Consider the following 22,060-nt stretch of genomic DNA (forward strand, 5'->3'; position numbering starts at 1 on the left):
TGCGTGTGAACCAAGGTTTCGCCTTTATTTTAACTTATAAAAGAATACATTCAATAAAAACAACTATGTGGAGCCGTAAGTGTTGTGGAGGAAGTCGATGACTGCAGACGTACTGGATAAAGTATTGAACACCCTCCTCTCGGGCTGAGAGGTGATGCGTTCCAGCATGTAAATCAGGTGATGGTGGAAACAGCTGAAGGGGGTCCCGTGCTCCACAGCGATGTCCACCCAGTCCCACACACACTGCAGCGGCGTCTCCTCGTACCCTGCGAACATGGCAGGATTGGCCAGCAATCCCCGAGCAGCCATCACACCTGCAGAGATTCAACGGTATCAGATACAGGTATCAAATAAAGATCATCCATGTGGAGAGGGTGTTAATCTGACACACACCATCCACCCCTGTGAGGGCGTAGGTGGCCTCCACATCCTGCAAGCTTTTGATGTCACCATTAGCGATGACTGGGATGGAAAGGCTATCCTTGATGGTCTTGATGGCATCATAATGAACAGGCTGGTGCCTCTCGTCGGATGTACGCCCGTGAACTGTAATCCATGAGACGCCCGCTGCCTCCACCTTCTGACAGAGATCCACTGTCTTCCTGACATCTTTGTGAATTCTGAAGACAAGAAAAAAAAAACTGCCAGTAAATGTCAAGCCACTTTATATATATATATATATATATATATATATATATATATTAGGGCTGTGCAAAAGTTAATTGCGATTAATCGCATCCAAAATAAAAGTCTGTGTTTACATAATATATTTGTGTGTGCTGTATATAATTATTTTGTATATATAAATACCTATGCATGCATGTATATATTTAAGAATTATTTGCGCTTAAATTCTGTATATATTTATAAATACATAATCTATATTAGATAAATATAAATATTTTAGATATGAATAACACATTTTCTTAAATATATACATGCATGTGTGTGTATTTATATATACAAAATAATTATATACAGCACACACAAATATATTATGTAAACACAGACTTTTATTTTGAATGCGATTAATCGCAATTAATTTTTGCACAGCCCAAATATATATATATATATATATATATATATTTCCTTTATTTTTTTTTAACTAGGAGAGTCACATTGAGATATTACTATCTCTTCTTCCAGAGAGACCTGGTCAAGACGGCAGCACAAGAAATTTCATACACAAGAATCACAGAATAAAATACCACAATTTACACATTCACAAACAACATGGATCAAGACGAGTTAAGAAAAACAATTGCAATTGTCCTTTAAAACATTGAGCAAGAGACGTTTAAAGGAGGTCAGAGTTGGAAGTGCATCTAAATTCAATACATTTTGTAATTCATTCCAACTCCAAGGAAGGAGCGTAAATCGAAAAAGCACTTTTGCCAAATTCTGACAGTACCCTTGGGACTTTTAGCCGGAGATGAGATCCAGACCTAGTTTGGTAGGTATTTGTGTAATAAATTAAAAGATTTGATATATAAGAAGGTAACTTACCTAAAAGTGCTTTTGCAATAAATAAGTACATGTGTAGTTTTCTATATATATATATATAATAGCAAAACGAGTGTACTTTAAAGTCAGGAGATCATATGCTCACCTTATTTTAATGGATACGGCATAGTTGGGATTGTCTATTTGGTTTCGAACATGCCTAACCATGTCTTTCACAAGCTCAGGTTTGTTAATCAGACACGCACCGTAGCCTTCAGACACGGCCCACCTGCAACACACACATCCACATGACTGCTGTCACTCAGAACGGGAAATACTGGGAAACTGCAACTTCCACAAACAACCTGTGCACAAAATGTTCTACAAACGATTTTTTTAAGCAGTGTGTGATGGGTAGTGTTATATTACTCTGGATATTAGCATTACCTTTGTGGACAGCCACAGTTCAAATCCACCCCATCTGAGAAAGGAGAAACCACACATGCAGCATCTGCCAGCGTCTGTGCGTCCTTCGCAGCAAACTGGACAATTAAGGGCCGGTCGGCTAAGAAGCAAACACATGTTATATATGATATGAGTAGTTATTATGTTGAAGGCTGTGCCAGTGACTCAACTGAAAGTGAAAGGTAGCGATGCATCTAACTGTAATCTCGTTGAGAAAACTGAGGACAAGTTTATGAGTGAATAAAGTTCATTCTCACAACAATTGTAAGTTTGTGTGTGTAAACAATTCATTTCTATTCGACTAAACCCTTGACAGGACACAGCTTACCCATGAAGTCACTAGACAATTTTAAGACAAATTTAGGTCTGTTATTTTTTTTCTGCAGTCTGTTCATGTCAGAAGAGAACGGGGGAAAACAATTTTATATACGATATAAATCATGCAAAATTTGAAAACACTTCCCATGTTATTTTTCTCTCTTTTTTTGTCAACAGCAATGACAGTATTTTAGCACAGACTTTACTGTCACTTGGTAATATGGATAAAAATAATATCTGACCAAGTGCATTAATAAAATCTTTATTTAATGTATACCATGGTACTAACTTTGCATATTATCGCACCTGTGCCGTTTATAGTAATATAGACATGTCAATGTTGTATATGATAAATAATTTTAATATATACCTATGCTATGACTTACTCTTATTGGTGGTGAATTCACTGTCTCTGGCTTTTGCAGAGCGCATGAAGTCAGCTGCAATGATCATTGGGGTGAAACATAAATCACAGTCATATTTCCTGACTAAACATCTGAAAGCTAACCTGAAAAGAGCCAGAATAACCATTAAGAACACATACGACATGGACAAAATATTAACAGGAATCAAGTCAATGCTGTCTAACTTACTTTGAGTAACGGACCATGGGTGCACATACTCTGACTGGCCTTCCCCTGTTAAACAAGTCCGTGATGATATTCCCACTGTCCATTATTATTTTATTGTGGATCTCTGTCATAAATTCCGCGACTCACAATCCTGCCATATTGTAAGTAATATCGCAAGTCAAATAGTAGTGTTAAGTATTAAACTCCCAATTAAAATGTACTCCATTTAAATTACAAACCGTACATATGTATTCCCTTAAAAAAACGCGTTCAGAAGAGTAAACACTTGACTAAAACAAACACGCATGGTCACAAACAGCATCGTTTGTCACTTCCGTTTGCCAGTGAGTGGGTGTGTTTAACCTTTGACCTCTTATCCACAAGAAACGGAATTCATATTTATTTCTAGGTTTAATACGATAGATTATGACATAAATTAACAGAGTACCTTAAATACGTTCCTAAAACAAGTTAAATCAACATTACAATAAAATTGTGTAAGTTTGCGATTTTTTAATGAATGGCTAATTCATATTCATGAGCCATTGCCGTTGCCCTCCATTCATGTTTTGACGCAGAAATTACACGTCACTGATGAAGTGGCAACGATGGACGCCTATCCGGAATCAACAGCGAATTCACTGCTGAAAGATGGTAATCTTCTTTTAATATGAATTCTCTTTTAGATCTGATCTGTGCTGGTGTTTTTCGAGTAGCCAGGAAGATTGATTATCTTTAGTTGCAGTTAAAGCACAGTAACACACACTGTATTCTCCAGGCAATGCGATGTCCTGTTGTGTGTTTTATAATATCCTGATCCTTTTCCTTCCAGAGTGCTATACCGATTTCCTTAAAGAGGAATTCGACGTAAAGACATACACAGCTCAAGCCATTCATCATGCTGTCATTGCAGAGCAGCTGGCAAAGCTGGCAGAGGGCATCAGTCAGCTGGACAAAGAGCTGCACTGCCAGGTGAGTGACACCTGTCAATCAACAAACACCAATGTTTCTATGCAGATCTATGTTAGGATCATGTCCATCAAGTGAGCTTACTGCAGAACTTACATCAGACTGTAAAAAGTGCACTAATCCTATATAGAAATGTATCCAAATCAGCCACTAATTAGAAAATAATCAATAAAAAGCTTGCAGTGATAATACTAAAGATGTATACCAATATATTTAGCAGTATTTGGTTTTGATCACAGGTAGTGGCCAGACATGAGGATCTACTAGCTCAGGCAACAGGGATCGAGTCTCTTGAAGGTAAAGTTTCACTACCGGCTTCACATTTTAACACTTTTTTTTAGATATCATCATCATTTGGATTAATTTTATGTAATATTAGATTAAATCCAAAAATGGAAAGTTGCGATTAGCCTTTTATTACTTATTGTGACATACAGTAGCCTATATCCGAGTGAAACTGCTTCTCGAACAAGAATAAATGTTGGGCGGGGTTTGACTTTCTCTGGTTGTGGTTTGCTATTGGTGGATCTCATGTGAGTGACAGGTAAAACACATCATCACAACTCGCGCCAGTAAACGCATCATCAGAGAAGATTATTTTGATTAAAAATTATGAATATAAATAATAGTAATGATGTGTTTAGATCTTTTATAGTAAAACACTACTGAAATGTTGAATTCATGGTGATTTTAAAATTCAATGCTAGACGTTTCCTACCGTTCATGTGTACTTTCAAATGAGCAAGTATATAAAAAAATGACATTTTCGAAAGTACATGTCTAGAAGTTGCAGTGTGTTTTCCTCTGAATACTTACCTTGTCTGTTATAGTTTGAACAAACTGGGAAGACAGAGACAGAGTTTACACTTTTCAGGGAAATCAACTGATGATTTTGAATGTGCAATGCAATTTTACAGCTGTCCTCCAGAGGGATCCCTTGTCAAATTCTTTACTATTATGGGAATTATGGGTGTTTTTGCTTCCACACAGGTGTCTTACAAATGATGCAGACCAGAATTGCAGCTCTCCAGAGTGCTGTGGAAAGGTATATAACCCCATTAAAGGCATTCAAATTGTCCGTGCATTTAAAAGGTGGTGCATGATTAATAGGCATTAGAAAATGTCTGCAATTTGTGTTTAAAAAAAAAAGTACCAATTTGTCAGATACTTTTTACTAGTATTTTATTTACACATTTCTCTCTCTTTCCATTCTCAGGATAAGGAGTAAAATCGTTGACCCTTACAATAAGATTGTGGCACGGACGGCCCAGCTTGCCCGCTTACAGGTGTTGTGTTTTTCTTTACCTTTACATCTGCTTCTGTCATCCCATATCTCTATCCTTGGATATTCCAAGCAGGACCATTATTTCTTCACTGTCCTGCTTTACAAACACAGCATGCTTTTTCTCCTATGGCTTGATTTCCCTGTTTTGGCTCAACATCTGACATAGATACAGCCCTGCCTTCACAGTTGTTTACAGTTAAGACAGATTCTGTTATACACCCGACATGGGAAGAAAAAAAATGCACACAAACAAAAAGAAAATCATTCTGGAAGAATATATGTTTGGAATATGTACATCCACACAAAAAAACTTCTACCCAATTAAATTAATCTTGTAATTACTATAACACGTAGTATAGTAATAATTCCAAATTCATTTGTTTTCATAGAGGAATATAAAACACATTTTCTTTTGTGCAGTGTTTAATATTTACAATCTTTATGCAGCTCTTTTCCAACCACTTCATCTTGAGTGAAGCTTCAAGCCTGCAGGGGAAAAAAATCAATAAAAGTAAATTTGGACCTGCAAATGAAGGGTCTCTATCACACTTTATCTCTCACACACGTGAATACACACAGCTCTAGGTGAACAATATTGTCCCGCTCGACACATCTTGTGGATTTACAGGGTCTTCAGTCCTGGTTTTGAGTGGCTTTGGGGAACTGTTTTTTTGGTAACACTTTACTTGAAGGGGTGTGCATAAGACTGACGTGACACCTTTATAATCATGACATGACATATGTTATGAATATGAAGGAATGATTGGTTTATGTCAAGGTGTCAAAGACATCTCAAACAATGTCATATTTGCATTAAAAATGTCATTGTTGAGCAAAAGACACTTAATGGCAGTTGTCATAAGCATGCACAAACCCTAAAGACATGTGTCATGTCATGGTTATGAAGGTGGCATGTCAGTCTTATGCACACCCCTTCAAGTAAAGTGTTGATCTCATTTACTCTCAAAACCTCTTGCTACTCCTTTTCTTGTGTGGCTTGTGTATTGAAAAAATCTGTTTCAATATCTGTATTGGATTTGGCACATGCCTAAAAACAACTCCAAATGAATATTGATTACAGGAGTTACACTAATGTTATTGCCCTGAAAAAAAAGGTACAGTTTGTTTTTTAATGGGGCATGTTGTCCCAATGGGAAACTGCTGTGTATTGAAATGTATAAAAGAATACATTTGCATAAGTTGCATAAGTTATGTTTGCAAAGAGGCGGAAAACTTTCCATGGGAAGTCAAGCTGGGGAGTTTTGGAAATATTCAGAGTTGGAAACTTAAAGGGAGTTATTGGAAATTTGGATAATTTATGCATACTGTGTCATATACAAATATACACATTCTGTTTTGTCTTAAGCAGACTTGCTTGTAAACTATTACGAATTTGAAAAATGATCCCAATGTATGCATTACTGTCATTATTACTCATATATTGTTCTAAAAATAAGATGTGTCACCATTGTAGTATTTGACTATCTGATGGCACACATGGATTCAGAAGTGCGAGTCATGTTGTCTTTGTGTCTGGGTCTGTCCTGCCCTTGCCTTTAGCAACAGAGTTTTACATTTATTTTTATTCCTCATAAGAATAAGACCAGACTTGACGATGGGGACACAGCTGAATTTTTTCCTGTTTTCCTTTTGAATTCTTCTGACACTCTCTCACCCCGGGACAAAGCAATCAGTCTCAGACACACATAGAAAAAGATACATGTACCTTTGGGACAGTTCAGCTGCACCTTTTTCCCGAAACACAAAAAAGACTGACCTCTCCGAGTCCTTCATTTGCCTGCTGTCTGCCCACAGGCATGATTGTCATACTAACTGAACATGTGGCTTAGTTTCACTTTTTGAGCACAAATGTCCTAGGTTATACGAGTTTACGGTTTCTCTTATAATAGAAGTGTGTGTTGTCTACTCGGGTGTGAATCAAAGGACTATTCATGCTTGTTTATAGTATTTCTATCTGTGTGAAATTCATTGACAATGACTGTAACTGATATGCTATTCTTGTCCTTAAAGAATCCTGTGAGATGATGCACATCCATCTCCTTGATAAAAGACATACAATAATTAAAGAACCACTTAATCTGAGTGTATTAACTCTTTCCCCGCCATTGATGGAGTTTACTGGATTTCCGTGTTTTCTCTGTTTTATACGGCAGAGTACAGAAGTCCCGGGTCAAAACATGGGTGAAAAAAATGAGCAGAAACAAGCGATAAAAGCTTATGCATGTTGTAGCCTTTCAGTAAGAACACCATTTTTTCAAAATGTTGTTTTTTTATTAAAATTGCCCACATCCAAGTTTTGATTAAAAAAGGAATGCTTGAAGCTAGAATAAAATTAGCTTTTGTTTAAAACCAGAGGCTTTTTGTTTGTTTGTTTGTTTGTTTTTGATATACTTGCATGTGCAGATATTCATACAACACATTTTTCTAGGGGCCATGACATTTTTGTGAAAATGATAAAAAAGACGCGGGTGGTGGCTGGTAAGGGATAGTTCACTTTGAAATTAATTTTTTATATGTTTTATCTTACCTCAAGGGCAAAATACTGTGGAAACAAAGACACCTACATCTTGGATGCCCTTAAAAAAAGCTAAAACATGCCAAAAATTTATTTTAAACTATCCCTTTAACAAAAACAACAACAACAACAACAACAACAAAAACAACAACAAAAAAACGCTGGTAGGGGAAAGAGTTAACAGATTTGTTTGAAACAAATTATGCTATTATCCTATAGGTGAATGCAATGGTTTTAATACAATTACTCAGGTTCCTCCTTTAATTTAAATCTCTGAGTTTAAGTCTGTCAATCTCTCCCTTAATTTTAAGATTGCCAGATGAAAACTGTAAGCATACTTCTCCTTAACAAGAAACAAACTTCATCTTTCATGTCGGTTGCACAAAATGTGTCACAAGAGGTATTAATACCATAACAATAATTTTTGGTCACTAATACCAGGTATATTATTTTTATTGTACTGTAGGTACAATCTCATCACATATCATGGAGACTATGGTTACCATGGTACATGTTTGATAGAGGATTTTACTTCATCATAATGTGGGCATCATTGTCTTATCATTGATATTTGCTTGTGCTGGTTATGATGGGCCCACAAGTCATAATGTTATTTGATGAACCCCGGAATGAGATGTCTTATTATATTTTGTGTGGCAGGTGGCGTGTGACCTGTTGAGAAGGATAATTCGTATCCTGTACCTGAGCAAACGACTGCAGGGTCAACTGCAAGGGGGCAGCAGAGAGATCACTAAAGCTGCCCAGAGTCTCAACGAACTGGGTGAGTGACCCGTCGTGACCAGCGTCTGCTTTGCTCATCCCTCGTGTCCTTCAAAATGTTGACTCATGATGGAGCACTCTGTATGAGTGGCAACTCTTTACCTATGTTGTTTTTATTGGATAATATCATATGCACTCTTAAAAATAAAGGTTCCAAAATGAGGTCAATAGAAGAATCACATTTGGTTTCTCAAAGAATCTTTTAGTAAATTGTTCTTAAAAACAAACAAAAAATTTTTTTCTTAGTCTGAAGAACATCTAAAAAATTCAAGAGCCCAACTCGCATGTTTACACTTGTATTTCGGTTTGCTTGGTTCGTTTGGTCCGGAACAAAAATAAACATTTGGTCCTGGTCTAAAGATACCGAATTTAAAGGCATAGGGATGTATTCACAATCTGATCGGCTTTTATTTCGCAATGGAACTGACCGAACATCCCCAAAAATGTCATATACGCTTGCATGTGCATAGCCTACAAATGATGATATTTCTGACCACACTGTAAAAAATATCCGTGATTTTAACAGTAAAAGACTGTAAAACTGCTACAGTGCAAAACTGTTAATTGGTTAACAGAAAGTTTCCGTACTTTATACGGTAAATAACTGTGATAAAATTTTACAGTAAAATGCCGTTAAATTTACAGTTTTTGGAAGTGAAAAAGAACAAATCGTTGTATAATTTACAGTGAAAAACCGTAAATTGACATTCCCACAATTCCCTGTGTGACACTTCACATGTTGAAATAACTATAGTTCCTCATAGTTTTATAGTTTTTTTTCTAATCAGTTATGTACATTAGGGTTTTATGTTACATTTAATGTTGTTAAATTAATGTTTATTGCATTTTTTAATTTCATGTGTGTTAGCATGATGGTGTTTAATGTTTGTGTGAATGACACTGTGCAGCTTCTTTATATAAGTATTACTTAAATAAGTAATCACTTATGATGAGCTGTGATTGCTCAAGTAACTCTCATCTCTGCTGTGATGATTTATTGTTGTCAGTGTATTCAATGGTCTAAAACAGATATCAATAAGTTGGTAAATCAACATTTTATCAGAAAATAAAATACGGTTTATTACTGTAAATTTTAAGTTAAGTCTGTAAAACCATTAACGTTCCTATCGTATTTTTAACGGAAAAGTTCTGGCAACCACAGCTGCCGTTTTTTTACCGTAAAATTTACGGTTTATTTTTACAGTGCAGCTGAAAAAAGTGAAAAAGTTTCTCTGGTGCAAAAGCCTGTCGAATGAAAAGTTTCCATAGATGTTAAACGTTCTTCGTGGAACCATAGATGCCACTTTGTTTTAAGAGTGTAACACTTTAGGCATGACTGTTTTTCATATAGGATTTAGTTCTGTTTTAAGGGCAGTAATGGTAATATTTAAGTGCTATGGCATGCACCAATGTTGTGTAAATGGCTTCAGAACAATCTTATACTATTTCCAGCTCAGCCCTGTTCTTGTGGCCTAAATATTTTGTTTAATTTGCAATGCAGGTGTGCTGACTGTCTGAAACTGTTTTAGGAACTGTCTGACCTGTTTTGGAGATATTGCTGGTTGTTTTGTTGAAATTGAAATCCTCGCTTGATTAATGTCTTACCCGAATAGCTCTTACAAGTGACTTTAGTTTTAATAGTGACCAAAGTACATTATAGTAATCTCATAGAGCTTAAAGTTGACAGGAAATCAAAAATGACCCCATTTACATGGTCATATTGGTGACTTTGCCTCTCAACTTCTCCCCCATAAGAAGTAAAATGAGTTGGGATGCTTTTTTATGTTGACTTTGAGGGTGTTGAATTGTTTACGTGTAATTTTAGAGCACAGCCATAATTGCCTGGAATTCATGCGGTTGTGAACATTATTTGGAATGTGAACCTTATTTTCGGCTCTGGGTTTAATGGCTTTAATATCAGATTCATATTGACTTGTACTCTATTGACCTTTAGTTTGTGCATTTGCCTAGATTTCAAAAGGACAGATAAATAGCACAATGCAAATCCAATGTGCTCTTAGTAAACACGTCTACATTATTAAGGCACAGGCCCTGCAGGAAAGATACCAGTGAAGATCAGCAAGGTACTTTTTCCCCAGTTTCTATTTGCATATTCTTTTCAACTGAAACTAAATCAATTCAGGCGAACAGTAGTATCCCATTGTGCATACGAAGGGCATACTGATATTGGTATTTACCGCTTGCATAATATTATGTCTTGCCAAGCAACACAAAGTATTTCTGGATGTTTCTCTTTTTTACTTAGGCCATATACATACATATAGGCTCTGTTCTGAAACTTGGTGAACTGCCTATCTAGAGAGTGTTTTAAAACACCACAGGCCCACTTCCTATGTAAACACACTGGCTGCCTTCTAAGATAGCTCATTTTATCCCAATTTTAGTGACAGTGAAGGAATGAGCAACATGATAATGTCAAACTGTTTCTTCTCTTTGCTTTTAAAGAGAAGTGTTAGCTGTATTTTTGAGTTGCGTTCCAAATCAACTGCCTACTATGAGATGCCTTAAAAGGCAGCAGATTGTGTTAGCGGTAGAAAAATATGGCAGCTCTCTAGCTTTTGGTGCATGCCATTGTCTTCATGACACAATATGATTCAGTAATATGTTTTCTCCATCCATTGAATTATTTATCACGTCAAAGTGAGGGTCATATTTGGATTCGTCTCACCCAGCTAATGGATTACAGAGACATCTTTGCATTAGCATCACCATCCAAGATGAGACAATTGGAGTGCTCTAACAGCACCTGTCCTTTTTTTTTTTGCTGGACGCACAGCTTTTAAGCCTTCTCTCCACCCCCTCAAGATATAACATGAACAGCCAAGGTCTGATTTGATATCATTATCTGTATGTGTGCAGCTCTCTGGCATCCAGCGTAGAAAGCTGTCTAACAAATCTCCCATTAGGCAAGCTGTTTAAAAACATGCTGCCTTACATTGGTAGAAAAGCTTTTTTGTCTGTAGGTTTTGACTGAATGTTTAATGGTACATGTCAGATTAGTCTTTTTTTTTTTTTTAAATGCAGGCCTGAAACTGTAGAAGCAATTAAACTGCTTTCTTTGTTTTGAAGTCTGTTTCTGTCTAGGGCACGCTGTCCTCAGATGGTGTTACAAGAAATCCGATGAGGTGCAGTTGGACAGTGATTGCTTTCGAGCTTGAGAGTTTATAAAAATGCTGATAGCATCATGCTATTGGGTTGTAAACAAGACGATCAGTAATGATAATGGACCCTTAAGTTTTAATTGACAAATCGCTTTCCTGTTTACCATGCAACTGTGTAAGACATAAACTGAGACATCATTGAGCTCCAGTGTAGGGTTTTACAGCATATATCATGCAATATAGTGTAAATGTGTTTAGGGTAGAGAACTAATCTGTTACACCCTAGGCATGTCTTTACCATAGTGACCAATATTTATATACCAATTTTTTCTGTCATATTGCAGGCCATTGTTTTTTTTTTCTGATTGTCCACAACATATGTCTAAACCAGCCTTGAATTATAGTGGTCCTAACACAATAATGACAGCATACTTAGTAACATGATTTATGAATCCGTTACCCAGCTACAGTGGTGTGAATAAGTGTTGGCACTCATGCTAAAGTTGCCTAAAAAGAGGAATAAAAAATCATCTTTTGGATATTGATCTTAATGCCTTAATTAGAAAAATGAGGAAAACTCCAACCTTTAAGGACACCAATTTTTCTTTGTGAATGAATAATGTATCATAAATAAATAAATGTTTTTCCTTAAAATACAGGGTGCATAAGTCAGGGCACCCCTATGTTAAGAGATTGGCATGGTTTTACTTCAGTTAGCCTAATAGCTGGTTTGATTTGCATTGAAAGATGATCTTATGGAAAGTACCCCATGCCAATTCTCTAGGTGTGGTGGAAGGTGTGTGATGATGTGGGGATATTTTAATTCCAAAGGCCAAGGGAACTTTATCACGATGCATATTATCCTGGATCCATGAAATAACTGGCTTTTAAAAATAAAAATCTGCCTGACTCTATGGGAATTTAACATAGGGGTGTCCTGACTTATGCACCCTGTATTTTAAGGAAAAACATTTATTTATTTATGATACATTATTCATTCACAAAGAAAATTGGTGTCCTTAAAGGTTGGAGTTTTCCTAATTTTTCTAATTAAGGCATTAAGATCAATATCCAAAAGATGATTTTTTTTATTCCTCTTTTTAGGCAACTTTAGCATGGGTGCCAACACTTATTCACACCACTGTATATAAGGGAGGGATGGACAGCCAGATGGATTGATAAACAGTTGAAGGAGAACTCAAAAATGGCTTAAGGGTAGGATTGACTAGGCTAGGGCAATGGAGGGAGGGGAAGGTGTTTTGATTGGCGGAAGGCGTGAGTGTGGCTGCTGTCAGTCGAAATGAGATGATTGGAGTGGGCTGAATGAATGAAGCATTTATAAAGTGCTTTTCTTATGTACTACTGTACACCCAAAGAACTTTACAATCTTCACATGAGATCACATGGGTAAACTGGAGGAATGACGCTGTTGAGGAGGGGAGAATTATCTATACAATCTTCACATGAGATCACACGGGATCGTAAACTGAAGCAATGATGCTGTTGAGGAGAGGAAATCAAAGTCAGATAAATGTCAAGAGCTGAGAATTGACAGGAAGAAATGAGAATTGAGTGCTGCAGGCTGTTATGGAGACAATTATATTTCTACATGTGAGTAAATTTACTCACGTGAGCCACCAAGTAATACAAGGGATTTTGTTTGTTGATTTTTTTTGCATCACCTGAGCTGCACCTGTCAATCACATGACTTGGGACTTAGTGACTCCCTCCTTTGGGAATATATGAGTGGCATCTGGATGTCACAATCAGTGTAGTGAGGTAGAGGAATAGATTGGGTGAATGAAAGCAGACAGTGGAGAGGTATGGATGCTCCAATTAGACAGATTTTAAAGATATTGAGGTGAAATAATCCTCATTGTGGTTTGATAACAGGCTGTGTAGGGAGAAATTTGACTCTCGGATGCTGCTCAAAGTTTAGTTTGTGGTGTTATGTGAAACAAAACAAAAAAGCTAATCAAGTTACAGGGGTCTAAATCAAGATACATGTAACAATAGCAATACCAGACAGTTCAATATTCTTGACCTCTTTTTATTGGCATTAACAATGAAACAGTACTTTGCATTAGTGCTAATGTGACTTGGCCCCGAACATGGCAGAGCCGTTCCAGTTTTGGCAGCCCTTTTTACTGGCTGGGGCCTATTGCTCACTTGCATTCATTATTATTTTTCTCCACATGCCTCTCGGAAATGTTGTTTGCAGCTAAAACAATAAAGCCTTCATTCATGAGCAACCCCAAATCATAGGTCAAATCATCATAGGGCAACAGCTCCACAGGCCTCTGTATGATCTGTTGCATATGATCATATAATTGCCTTAAAGGGCTCTTAGTTGTCTGGGAGAGCACTTAAGCAAAAAATTAACATTTCACAATTGATTTTGAAGCACAGGGCCCCACGATGGGTCTTGGGTACAGCGGTTTGGACAGATTTGACACTGCAGATTTTACTCAAGTAACTCAGTGTTTTGAAAGACCTATAACACCATTATAGACATGCATCAATCATTCAACGCTCCCACTTGCTCTTGTTTCAGCATAGTGTGTGAGCTCTAAATATGGATCAGCTACCTTGGATTTCTGAACTGTAATCGAGATAAACTCAAGAACATACTATTGTAGAACAGTCACTTGATGATATAAGCTGAACATAAGTAATGTTTAGTTCCTAAAACTGGAGTTATTTGTAATGAACTGTCAGATGGGTTTTCAATCAAGTTTAAAGCTTTGGGTAACTGACGATGTCTGTGTGTATAACTGTTTCGCATTTTGCGCCAGTGTTGAAAAAGGAAGTGAAAGATTTAGCACTTTAAAATCTTTAAGTGCTTGAAAAACTGTTTAATTTGATAAAGTATATTCAATCAGGAATTAGTACCTCAATGATAGTCATTTGTAGCCTCATTGACTCCCTTGAGATATTTTCGCCTCTATTTACGTGTTTTGTGACATTGGAAAGTTTTTTGTCTCAGCTTAAGATGGATTATTGCACCATAAGTAAGATATCCAATACTGGCACCTATTCATGAATTTGAGCATTTCAACCAAATAGGAAATTGACTTGCTCAGACCTGCATTTTGCTTAATTTTCAATGTGCAATGGCATGACTTTGCCTCTTACACAGATCAATGTGTGACCTTTCATTGCTGCAGTGCAAGGGGTGATTATTTTTCCTAGCCTGCCAAAAGATACTTTTATCCCCCTCTAATCCAGTTAAACCTATAATCAAACACCATCAGCTCAATGGGTCTTATAAGTTCAAGTATTATAAGTCAACACCTTTTCATTGATACTCCCCAACCACTTCATGCCCCAGCAGCTTTACTGGACAATATGCTGTGTACCACCTTCCTCATCCCTATAAAAAGATGTGATTTGTATGCCAGCTGGCCGTGCGGGTGATTTTGAAAGGAAACAGACCTTGTCTTGACAGTACACCCTGTGACTTGTTGACCTGAGTAATATAGCTATCTTGTTAATTGTATTGCAGGGCAGAGGGCAGATAGATATCCACTTAAGGAAACCCATAGTTTGAATTCTTAAAAGTGTTTCTATTATATTTTCCACAAGTAAACACTGTGACAACAAACATAAAACCTTTCTCTACAGAATGAAAAAGCATTTACTCCTGATTGAGTTGGCCCCGTGTTATCACAAAGCAGTTGCGTAGGGTTCATCATGATAACAAGAAAAATCTCTTCAGCTGTTTTTTGGGGGTATTTAATGCAAATGAACAAACCCAAGAGCATCAGTTTCTACTTCTTTACATTTATGGTTTACACTTAGGTATGAATGTACAATCTCTAGGACCACTTCAATAAAGCACATGCAGTATTTACACTACCATCTATGACATCTACAATAGTCACCATTACAATAAATAAGAATAAATTATTCCTCTTAAGATACTGTACAATTAATACACTTAAAGGGTTAGTTCACCCAAAAATGAAAAATGAATGAAATTACTCACCCTCATGTTGTTCCAAACCTCTATGTGTTTATTTGTTCTGCTGAACACAAAGGAAGATAATAATGTTTTAATCAAACAGATCTCATTCCCCATTGACTACCCTAGTATGTATTTTTTCCTACTATGGTAGTCAATGGGGAATGAGATCTGTTTGATTGAAACATTCTTCCAAATATCTTCTATTGTGTATAGCAGAACAAATAAACACATAGAGGTTTGGAACAACATGAGGGTGAGTAAATACTGACAGAATTTTCATTTTTGGGTGAACTAACCCTTTAAGTTCATTACTGCTTTGGATTAGTGGTTTCCCTTTTTAACGATTCTTTACCTGATGATGATATTTTCCTAAAATTGTCCCAGTAGCTCATTCCACATCCTCTGATGAGAGGCATTTTTGCCTGACCTCTGTCTCCTCAAAAGTCACCTTTTTGTTCCTTTTTGGGTCAATCCATGAGTTGTGGATGACCACATTATTAGGCATAGGCTCAGCCTCTACAACTGACACAACACGCTTCTTCATTTTACTCTTTAAAACCTTTTGAAATTTCTGCCGAGTGAAGGCATAGAGCAACGGGTGAAAAATGGTGGTTCCATAAGCCATGACCAGGAAGCCCAGTCTGAGACGCACAGTGAAGTTGCTCGGCCCTGCACTCAGGATAACCGCGTTGAGCACGGTGATGGGTGTCCAGCAAAGCAGGAAGGTGGAGATGATAAGAAGTGACATGCGAAAAACCCTCTTTTGCCGTTCACGGCGTTCCCTGTGCCGTTTGACTGCCCTGCGGAGGGCTATGATCACAGACACAGAGGTACGCATACCCAATGGTGGATTCCTGCCTGCACTGCTCTGCGAGGCATCGGTGGACTCTGGCTGAGTGGAAGTCATGGAGATGGTCTTTTTCTTTCTTGGTTTCTTCTTGGGTGCCGAATGGAAACGTGTGCCAATACGGATGTTGAGTGCCTGCAGAATCTTGTAGTAAGTAACCAGCATGACCACAGCAGTGAAAATGAAGATTGGAATCTGTGCCAACAGGTGATAGTAGAGTCCCAATTCACTGTAGTAATGGTTTGAAGGTTCTTCCCCCTCTGTCTGATTCCTTTCGTTACCTGCTTGGCTAAAGAAACCCTCTTCTATAAAGGGTACCAGAAAGCTGAGGAACGATAGCGCCCAAATGAACCCTAATAGGGCCACTGCACGTCCCATTGTGAGTACTCGATTTGCAGGCCGAACTGAGATATCGTAGCGGTCTAGTGTGATGGCCAGAACATTGGCAGCAGTAGCGACGCTAGCAAAGGACACACAGGCCTCGTGGAAGCAGCAAAGAAGTGCATTATTTCCCTCCAGTGGTAATAGCACCACCACAATCGTAAGTGGGATGCAACCCACACACACTAGAACGTCCAGCACATGAAGGTTCATGGTTACAATGTTGCTGACCGAACTCACCAGGTTTGACTTCATACAATAGAGAGCTAGAACAGTCAGGTTGCTACTGAGACCCAGCACAATCTCCAACATGAGGAAACCTGTTAGAGACACCTGGAAGCTGACAGGGTAAGGAGCGTCCAGGTCCATTTCGAAGTCAAGAGGTTCAACGTTATCGAGGACAGTGAAGTTGCTCATGATGGCCTGGAATCCCAGCACAGGAGGGGTATGCATTCTCCTACACATGCAAAAAAATTAAAGTGGCTGTTTTAACATATCTGCTGGGTCAATTTATTGTTAACACAGCAAGCTTTTACCAGAAATTAGCTGTTGTTTAGATGCTACAGGTTTGTTTCTACTACATGCTACTTTACGCCAAAACTGTTTAGCTTACCCAAAATCTAGCTATCAAATATGAAAAATGTGAATGTTCCATAATTAAAAAAGAACCTAAAAAGGAAGAGTCATTTATATGCAATACATGTGCACATAAAATATGTGCATAGACTAACGAAACTCACCCCTCCCTTGTATTCACTGTCCTTGTTGGGAGCTTGTGTAGCAAATGCAACCAAAGTGCTGATGTGTTGGCAGGATGTCATAGACGCCAACCATACTCCAACGCCTCTTTTATCTCGGCAGTGTCCTTTGCTCCTTCAACGCCATTCTGTTACATGCCTGCTTGGTTGTGGGCTTGCTTTTTTTCAGTTTTTCCTGAAAAAAGTGATTTCAAATGACCTAAGATTTAACAAATGCTGCAGCAAAGGCTGTCCTCAGCCCCAGCATGGTACAGACTGAACAAGTGATGACCCCCCCGGATGAACACCTCTCTGTAAGGTTGATTAAACGCAGTCCAAACAGCTCATACCTCATTCCCTCGCATCCTTAGATTTCTGTGGGTGGATGTGGGAGTTGGAAACACTCTCTGCTCTTCCTTTTTTCAGAGCGTGGGAAGGGTTTGTGCATTGTAATATCCACGTGGTTTTGACATGAAAGCTGTGTTGTATTCAAGCTCGTCTTTAGCCTTTTGTCCTTTGTATTGGCCAAACAGAACTTGCAGAATTGATCAGGGACAGCACCATGTCCCATCCTCAGTGATTATTCCAAGACTTTGTGAACCACTAGCAGAAATGCATCTCCTTCAGTGTCACAGGTTAGGACTGGCTTCTCTGGTAACCATATAACAAAAGTTGCACCGTCTCCCGGCAGAGTCCACGGCCCCTTGTATTCCACCTGAGTAAATCACACCCCCACTTGCAGTGCCACAGTACAGCTCCAGGAGACCAGTCAGGTAGACAGTGGTAATCACAACAAGGTCAAAGATGTCCAGAGGTAAGGAGGTAGTCAAGCCGGTGCACTGTGTGGCATATATTTACCCTCTCTTTTTGGTGTTCATGTGGGACACCAGAACAGGAGCTCCATCCTCAGTAGTTTCACTCTCTGGCTGCTGGTAGGTGCAAAGAAGTAAGAGTTAGAATTATTTTGTTGTCTTTCTACCAGAGTCATGACCTTGAAAATCTCTACAGGATAGTGGCATGTCCTTAGCATTCATATAAGCTATTTTACGTTAACTCTTGTTCTATTATAAAACGTGCATGTTTTTTTTTTATCCATGAATGTAATAGAGACCTCAGAGAGATTGTGAACCCCAGTCAGTCAACTGTTTATGCCTTTGATGGTGTAATTATTTGGTCGAAAAGCTTTATGCCCAATAGAAACTCACTAAACAGTGACTGTGAGTGGTTGTTTGCAAAGCAAGTTGCAGTACTCCCACACTATGCTTACAAGGGCTATACTCCATATATCATACATCTCCAAGCATCTCTCACTCTTTTCATCTCCAAGCATCTCTCTCGGTTTCTTTTTTTTTTTTTTTTAGCTTTTCAGCACTAGACAGAAGCAGTAATGGTGACAAGAATGCTCAAATCATCTTTCCCCTACGAGGATAATGGGTTGGATGGGTTTCGATTGCTCAGTTTTGCTCTTTCCACATACATTAATTGAGTTAAATGTGTCAGTTACTGTGTTGGCCTCTGGAGGAACCACATAAAAGCATGCATCTTTTTTCCACAATGTAAGTGTGAAAGCTGTTTTTTCAACAACAACAAAAAAATATTTCTGTCTACAGTATAGCTCTGAATTGAAAAACATGCTGCCACGTAAATTTGCTCATGTTTGGTATTAACCCTGCACAGTATTTCCTGTATTTTAAAAAGTAAAAGTTGTCAGCTTTAAGCAGGTCTCTAAAGTTATCGCTTGTATGAAATAGCATGCATTCCCCTTAGTTGTGAGAGTACAAAAACCTGAAGCTTTTTACCTCTAGTTGCTGCCATAAGAGCGAGTGACCTGGTAGCCCATATATTTCCCAGTTTGAGTAGAGCCATGCCAGGACGAGTGATAAAGGACATGCTTGTCTGAAGGGATGAGTCTGCCTGTCTTCCTCTATCTGCCTTTCTCTAAGCACTCCGCGGCTGTCAAAGGGGGGCAGGGAAGTCAGATGTTGTAGGATGTAGTGTCATACATCTTGCTTGGAGATCTGCTCCTCTCCTCCTCCCTTGTTCCTTCCCTCTCAGTCTTTCTCTCTCTTACCATCCCTACACTCAGCGCTTTCAAATGCCCTACCTACTCATTTCTCTCCTCCTCCTCTCTCTTCCCTCCTACCTTCCCTCATCGCTCTCGCTTTCCCTCCCCCTCCTTCTGCTGTGGTTTATAACACTTCTCTGGTTCCCGATTGGTCTCATGTTATAGTTGTAACCATTTCTTTTCCTGTTGCTCAAATAGGGCTTAAACCAACAGGTGAATTTTACTATCTTTATTGACATTGACAAAATTTTTAATTTTTGTTCCTAAATTGTTCATACATACACAGTTTTTGGATAAGCAAAGGATATCAAATTAGCCCTCAGCAAGGATAAGTGAGTCTTCATAACGCAAACACGACAAACCTCGCATGAAGCGTGATTTAGGTTCAGTCTTTTTTGCTGTATATGTGTAGGCGTGTTGGTGAACACTGATGTGAAGAGAAGGAATGGGCTAATTATGGAACATCATTTTCTCACAAATTAAAAACAAATCAAAAAAAGCCTTGAACATATCTGTAAATAATATTCATTGGGCATTAATATTTAAACTTTTTATTCAAATCCTTTCCCAAGACAGTTCTCGGTAGATGCCCAAGCGAGAGAGAGAACGTGTGTTAATATTTTTATATTTTTAGGCATATCCTTGAGCTAATGCCCCAAAGCGATTCCAAAAAGCTGATGTCTCATTTGGCATTTGTTGTGTCTGTCAGTAATGGACTCTCTTTGTCGTTATCTCTCTCTCTTGTTGAATAAACTGCCCTATTGAGTGTGTTTGTGTGATTCTAGCTTGATAATGCTGCTGTGACTGATGCTCATTGAGTGGAAGCAGAACTCCAGAAGCCCTGGGTGAATTAACTTGTGCTTAGCAACCGCAGGTTCCAGGAGCGGAAGGTAAGACGCCAGGTGCCAGCTCACTGGAAGAGACATGAGAGATGGATAGTTGTGTAAAATCTACACCTCCTAGAAGCAAGCATGCTGTTTTTGTCCATACTGTGAAAGTCAGGTTTGGAACAGCATTAGTGTGAGTAATTTTCTTTTTTGGGTCGAACTATCCATTATCGAATTTGACGAGTGGACTCAGGTATGTCAGTTTTTTGACAACAGCTTTGAATGTAGGCCATCCAATCAGATTTGAGAGCCATCTTAATGTGTGAGATCAGTGGGCCGTACCTCTTTTTCTGGCTCAGTTTTAAACCCTATCCCTCTCTATCCTCTCTGGCTCTATCACATCTCATCCAGAGCCATGTGTCAGGTCTGAAAACTTTATCTGAATGTGGTTTGCTATCCCTAGGCAGTTCTCCAGTATCTGTTATTTCATATTTTAGATATGCTGTTCCTTTTTTATTGTTACATGTTTTTAACTTTTACAAATACATTTGACCAGAAGCAGGAAACAGCCACCTAAAACTGAAGCCAAACAGGAAATTCTGGTTGGCCTGTAGTGTTATATTTTGTGGTCTCAATACTCCTCTGAGACCCGGAAGCTGTTCTTGGTCACATTCCCAGTGCCTCCAAGGGCTCTTTTGCATGTGGACTTGAGACTGACCAAATGCAGATGACAGACCCAGTGGTAAAAGTCGGCTCTGGCAGTTCACAGTCCCCAAAGACCCTACAGCTGTACCGTCATGGCCGAGCGTGATAAATGCACATCTGTTGAACTGGGTCTAAGTGGAACTAAACAAGTTTACCATTGCACTTCAGCGAAATGAATGACTGGCACATGACTGAACTGATTTTGTAGCATTTAAAGGTCTAAAATATGATACAAGCAAATGCAAGGAAATTTTAGATGCTTTTACGGCATATAGATTTTGTATAACCATCTGTATCAATCATCGGTGTAATCAAGCACTCTTACATCCAATGGAATCGATATGGTTATAGTGCAATCTGCAATCTCAGAGGTGTGTTTTTCAGTGCTCATTGTCAGAGTCGCTATAAACGATACAAGTAGTTGCTAGATTATTCTTTTTTTTATAGACCGCTTCAAATGCAGTGGAAGAGACTGTGGGAAATGAGATTGTGCTGTATTTAGCAGATTTCAGAGGCTTTAGTTGTATAAACAGTGTCAAGTCCCCTCAGCCTCAGCGGGGCCAGCACGTCATCCTGTGACGCAAGGTTACAGTGTTAATGTGAGTCTGGATCCCCCACATCGTGTTTGCATAGCAGCAGATTAGCAGGGACACCCTGACTGTGAACTTCTGCTTACTGCGTATGTTGGTTCAGCTTTGCTTAGCCATCCCATAGGGATTCTGTCCAATCCCAACAAAGCATTCCGAGTTCATTCACTTCCTGCCACAGTCCATAGGGCTGTGTTGTTACGTGTTTTGTTCGCCCGAGGGAGGGGATGCATGGGAAAACGACATCCCTTATGGACAGGGTGACCTTCAAAAAGCTCTGTCGCCTCCCTGATAATCTGATTCAAGGACAGCATCACTTTGATTTATTATTATTTAACATGCTAATGAAACTAATATTATTGATATTTAGTGATTGGTTAATATGAGCCTCTTTTTTAGGACAGCCTCTTTTTTCTTTCTTTTTTTGCTATGCACTACACATAGACAACATAAT

General features: G+C 38.5%; 3 protein-coding genes across 3 annotated transcripts in view; 1 reads left to right on the forward strand and 2 right to left on the reverse strand.

Annotated features, from left to right (window-relative positions):
- On the reverse strand, nucleotides 1-3,154 carry dus4l (dihydrouridine synthase 4 like). The gene is made up of 6 exons (XM_039660538.2): nucleotides 2,820-3,154; nucleotides 2,613-2,734; nucleotides 1,891-2,008; nucleotides 1,610-1,732; nucleotides 394-620; nucleotides 1-314 (listed from the first exon to the last, which is right to left on the reverse strand). Exons 1-6 carry the CDS (start codon nucleotides 2,927-2,929, stop codon nucleotides 64-66), a joined length of 951 nt encoding a protein of 316 aa, XP_039516472.1. The 5' UTR covers nucleotides 2,930-3,154; the 3' UTR covers nucleotides 1-63.
- A 218-nt stretch (nucleotides 3,155-3,372) lies between these two features.
- The window catches only part of cog5 (component of oligomeric golgi complex 5), a 75,759-nt gene continuing 57,071 nt past the window's right edge, over nucleotides 3,373-22,060 (forward strand). The window contains exons 1-6 of the mRNA XM_039660536.2: nucleotides 3,373-3,452; nucleotides 3,631-3,770; nucleotides 4,007-4,064; nucleotides 4,758-4,812; nucleotides 4,984-5,053; nucleotides 8,249-8,369. Of these exons, the coding sequence (XP_039516470.1) occupies nucleotides 3,407-3,452; nucleotides 3,631-3,770; nucleotides 4,007-4,064; nucleotides 4,758-4,812; nucleotides 4,984-5,053; nucleotides 8,249-8,369 (490 nt within the window). The 5' untranslated portion in view covers nucleotides 3,373-3,406. The remainder of the gene's footprint in view (nucleotides 3,453-3,630; nucleotides 3,771-4,006; nucleotides 4,065-4,757; nucleotides 4,813-4,983; nucleotides 5,054-8,248; nucleotides 8,370-22,060) is intronic.
- On the reverse strand, nucleotides 15,570-19,525 carry gpr22a (G protein-coupled receptor 22a). Its single transcript, XM_089127091.1, has 3 exons — nucleotides 19,222-19,525; nucleotides 17,426-18,351; nucleotides 15,570-17,142 (listed from the first exon to the last, which is right to left on the reverse strand). The coding sequence occupies exon 3, from the start codon at nucleotides 17,136-17,138 to the stop codon at nucleotides 15,846-15,848; it is 1,293 nt and encodes a 430-aa protein (XP_088983217.1). The 5' UTR covers nucleotides 17,139-17,142; nucleotides 17,426-18,351; nucleotides 19,222-19,525; the 3' UTR covers nucleotides 15,570-15,845.

The sequence above is a fragment of the Pimephales promelas genome, chromosome 24 (assembly GCF_988280905.1).
Source record: "Pimephales promelas chromosome 24, fPimPro1.hap1.1, whole genome shotgun sequence".
In the NCBI taxonomy this organism is placed as follows: Eukaryota; Metazoa; Chordata; class Actinopteri; order Cypriniformes; family Leuciscidae; genus Pimephales; species Pimephales promelas.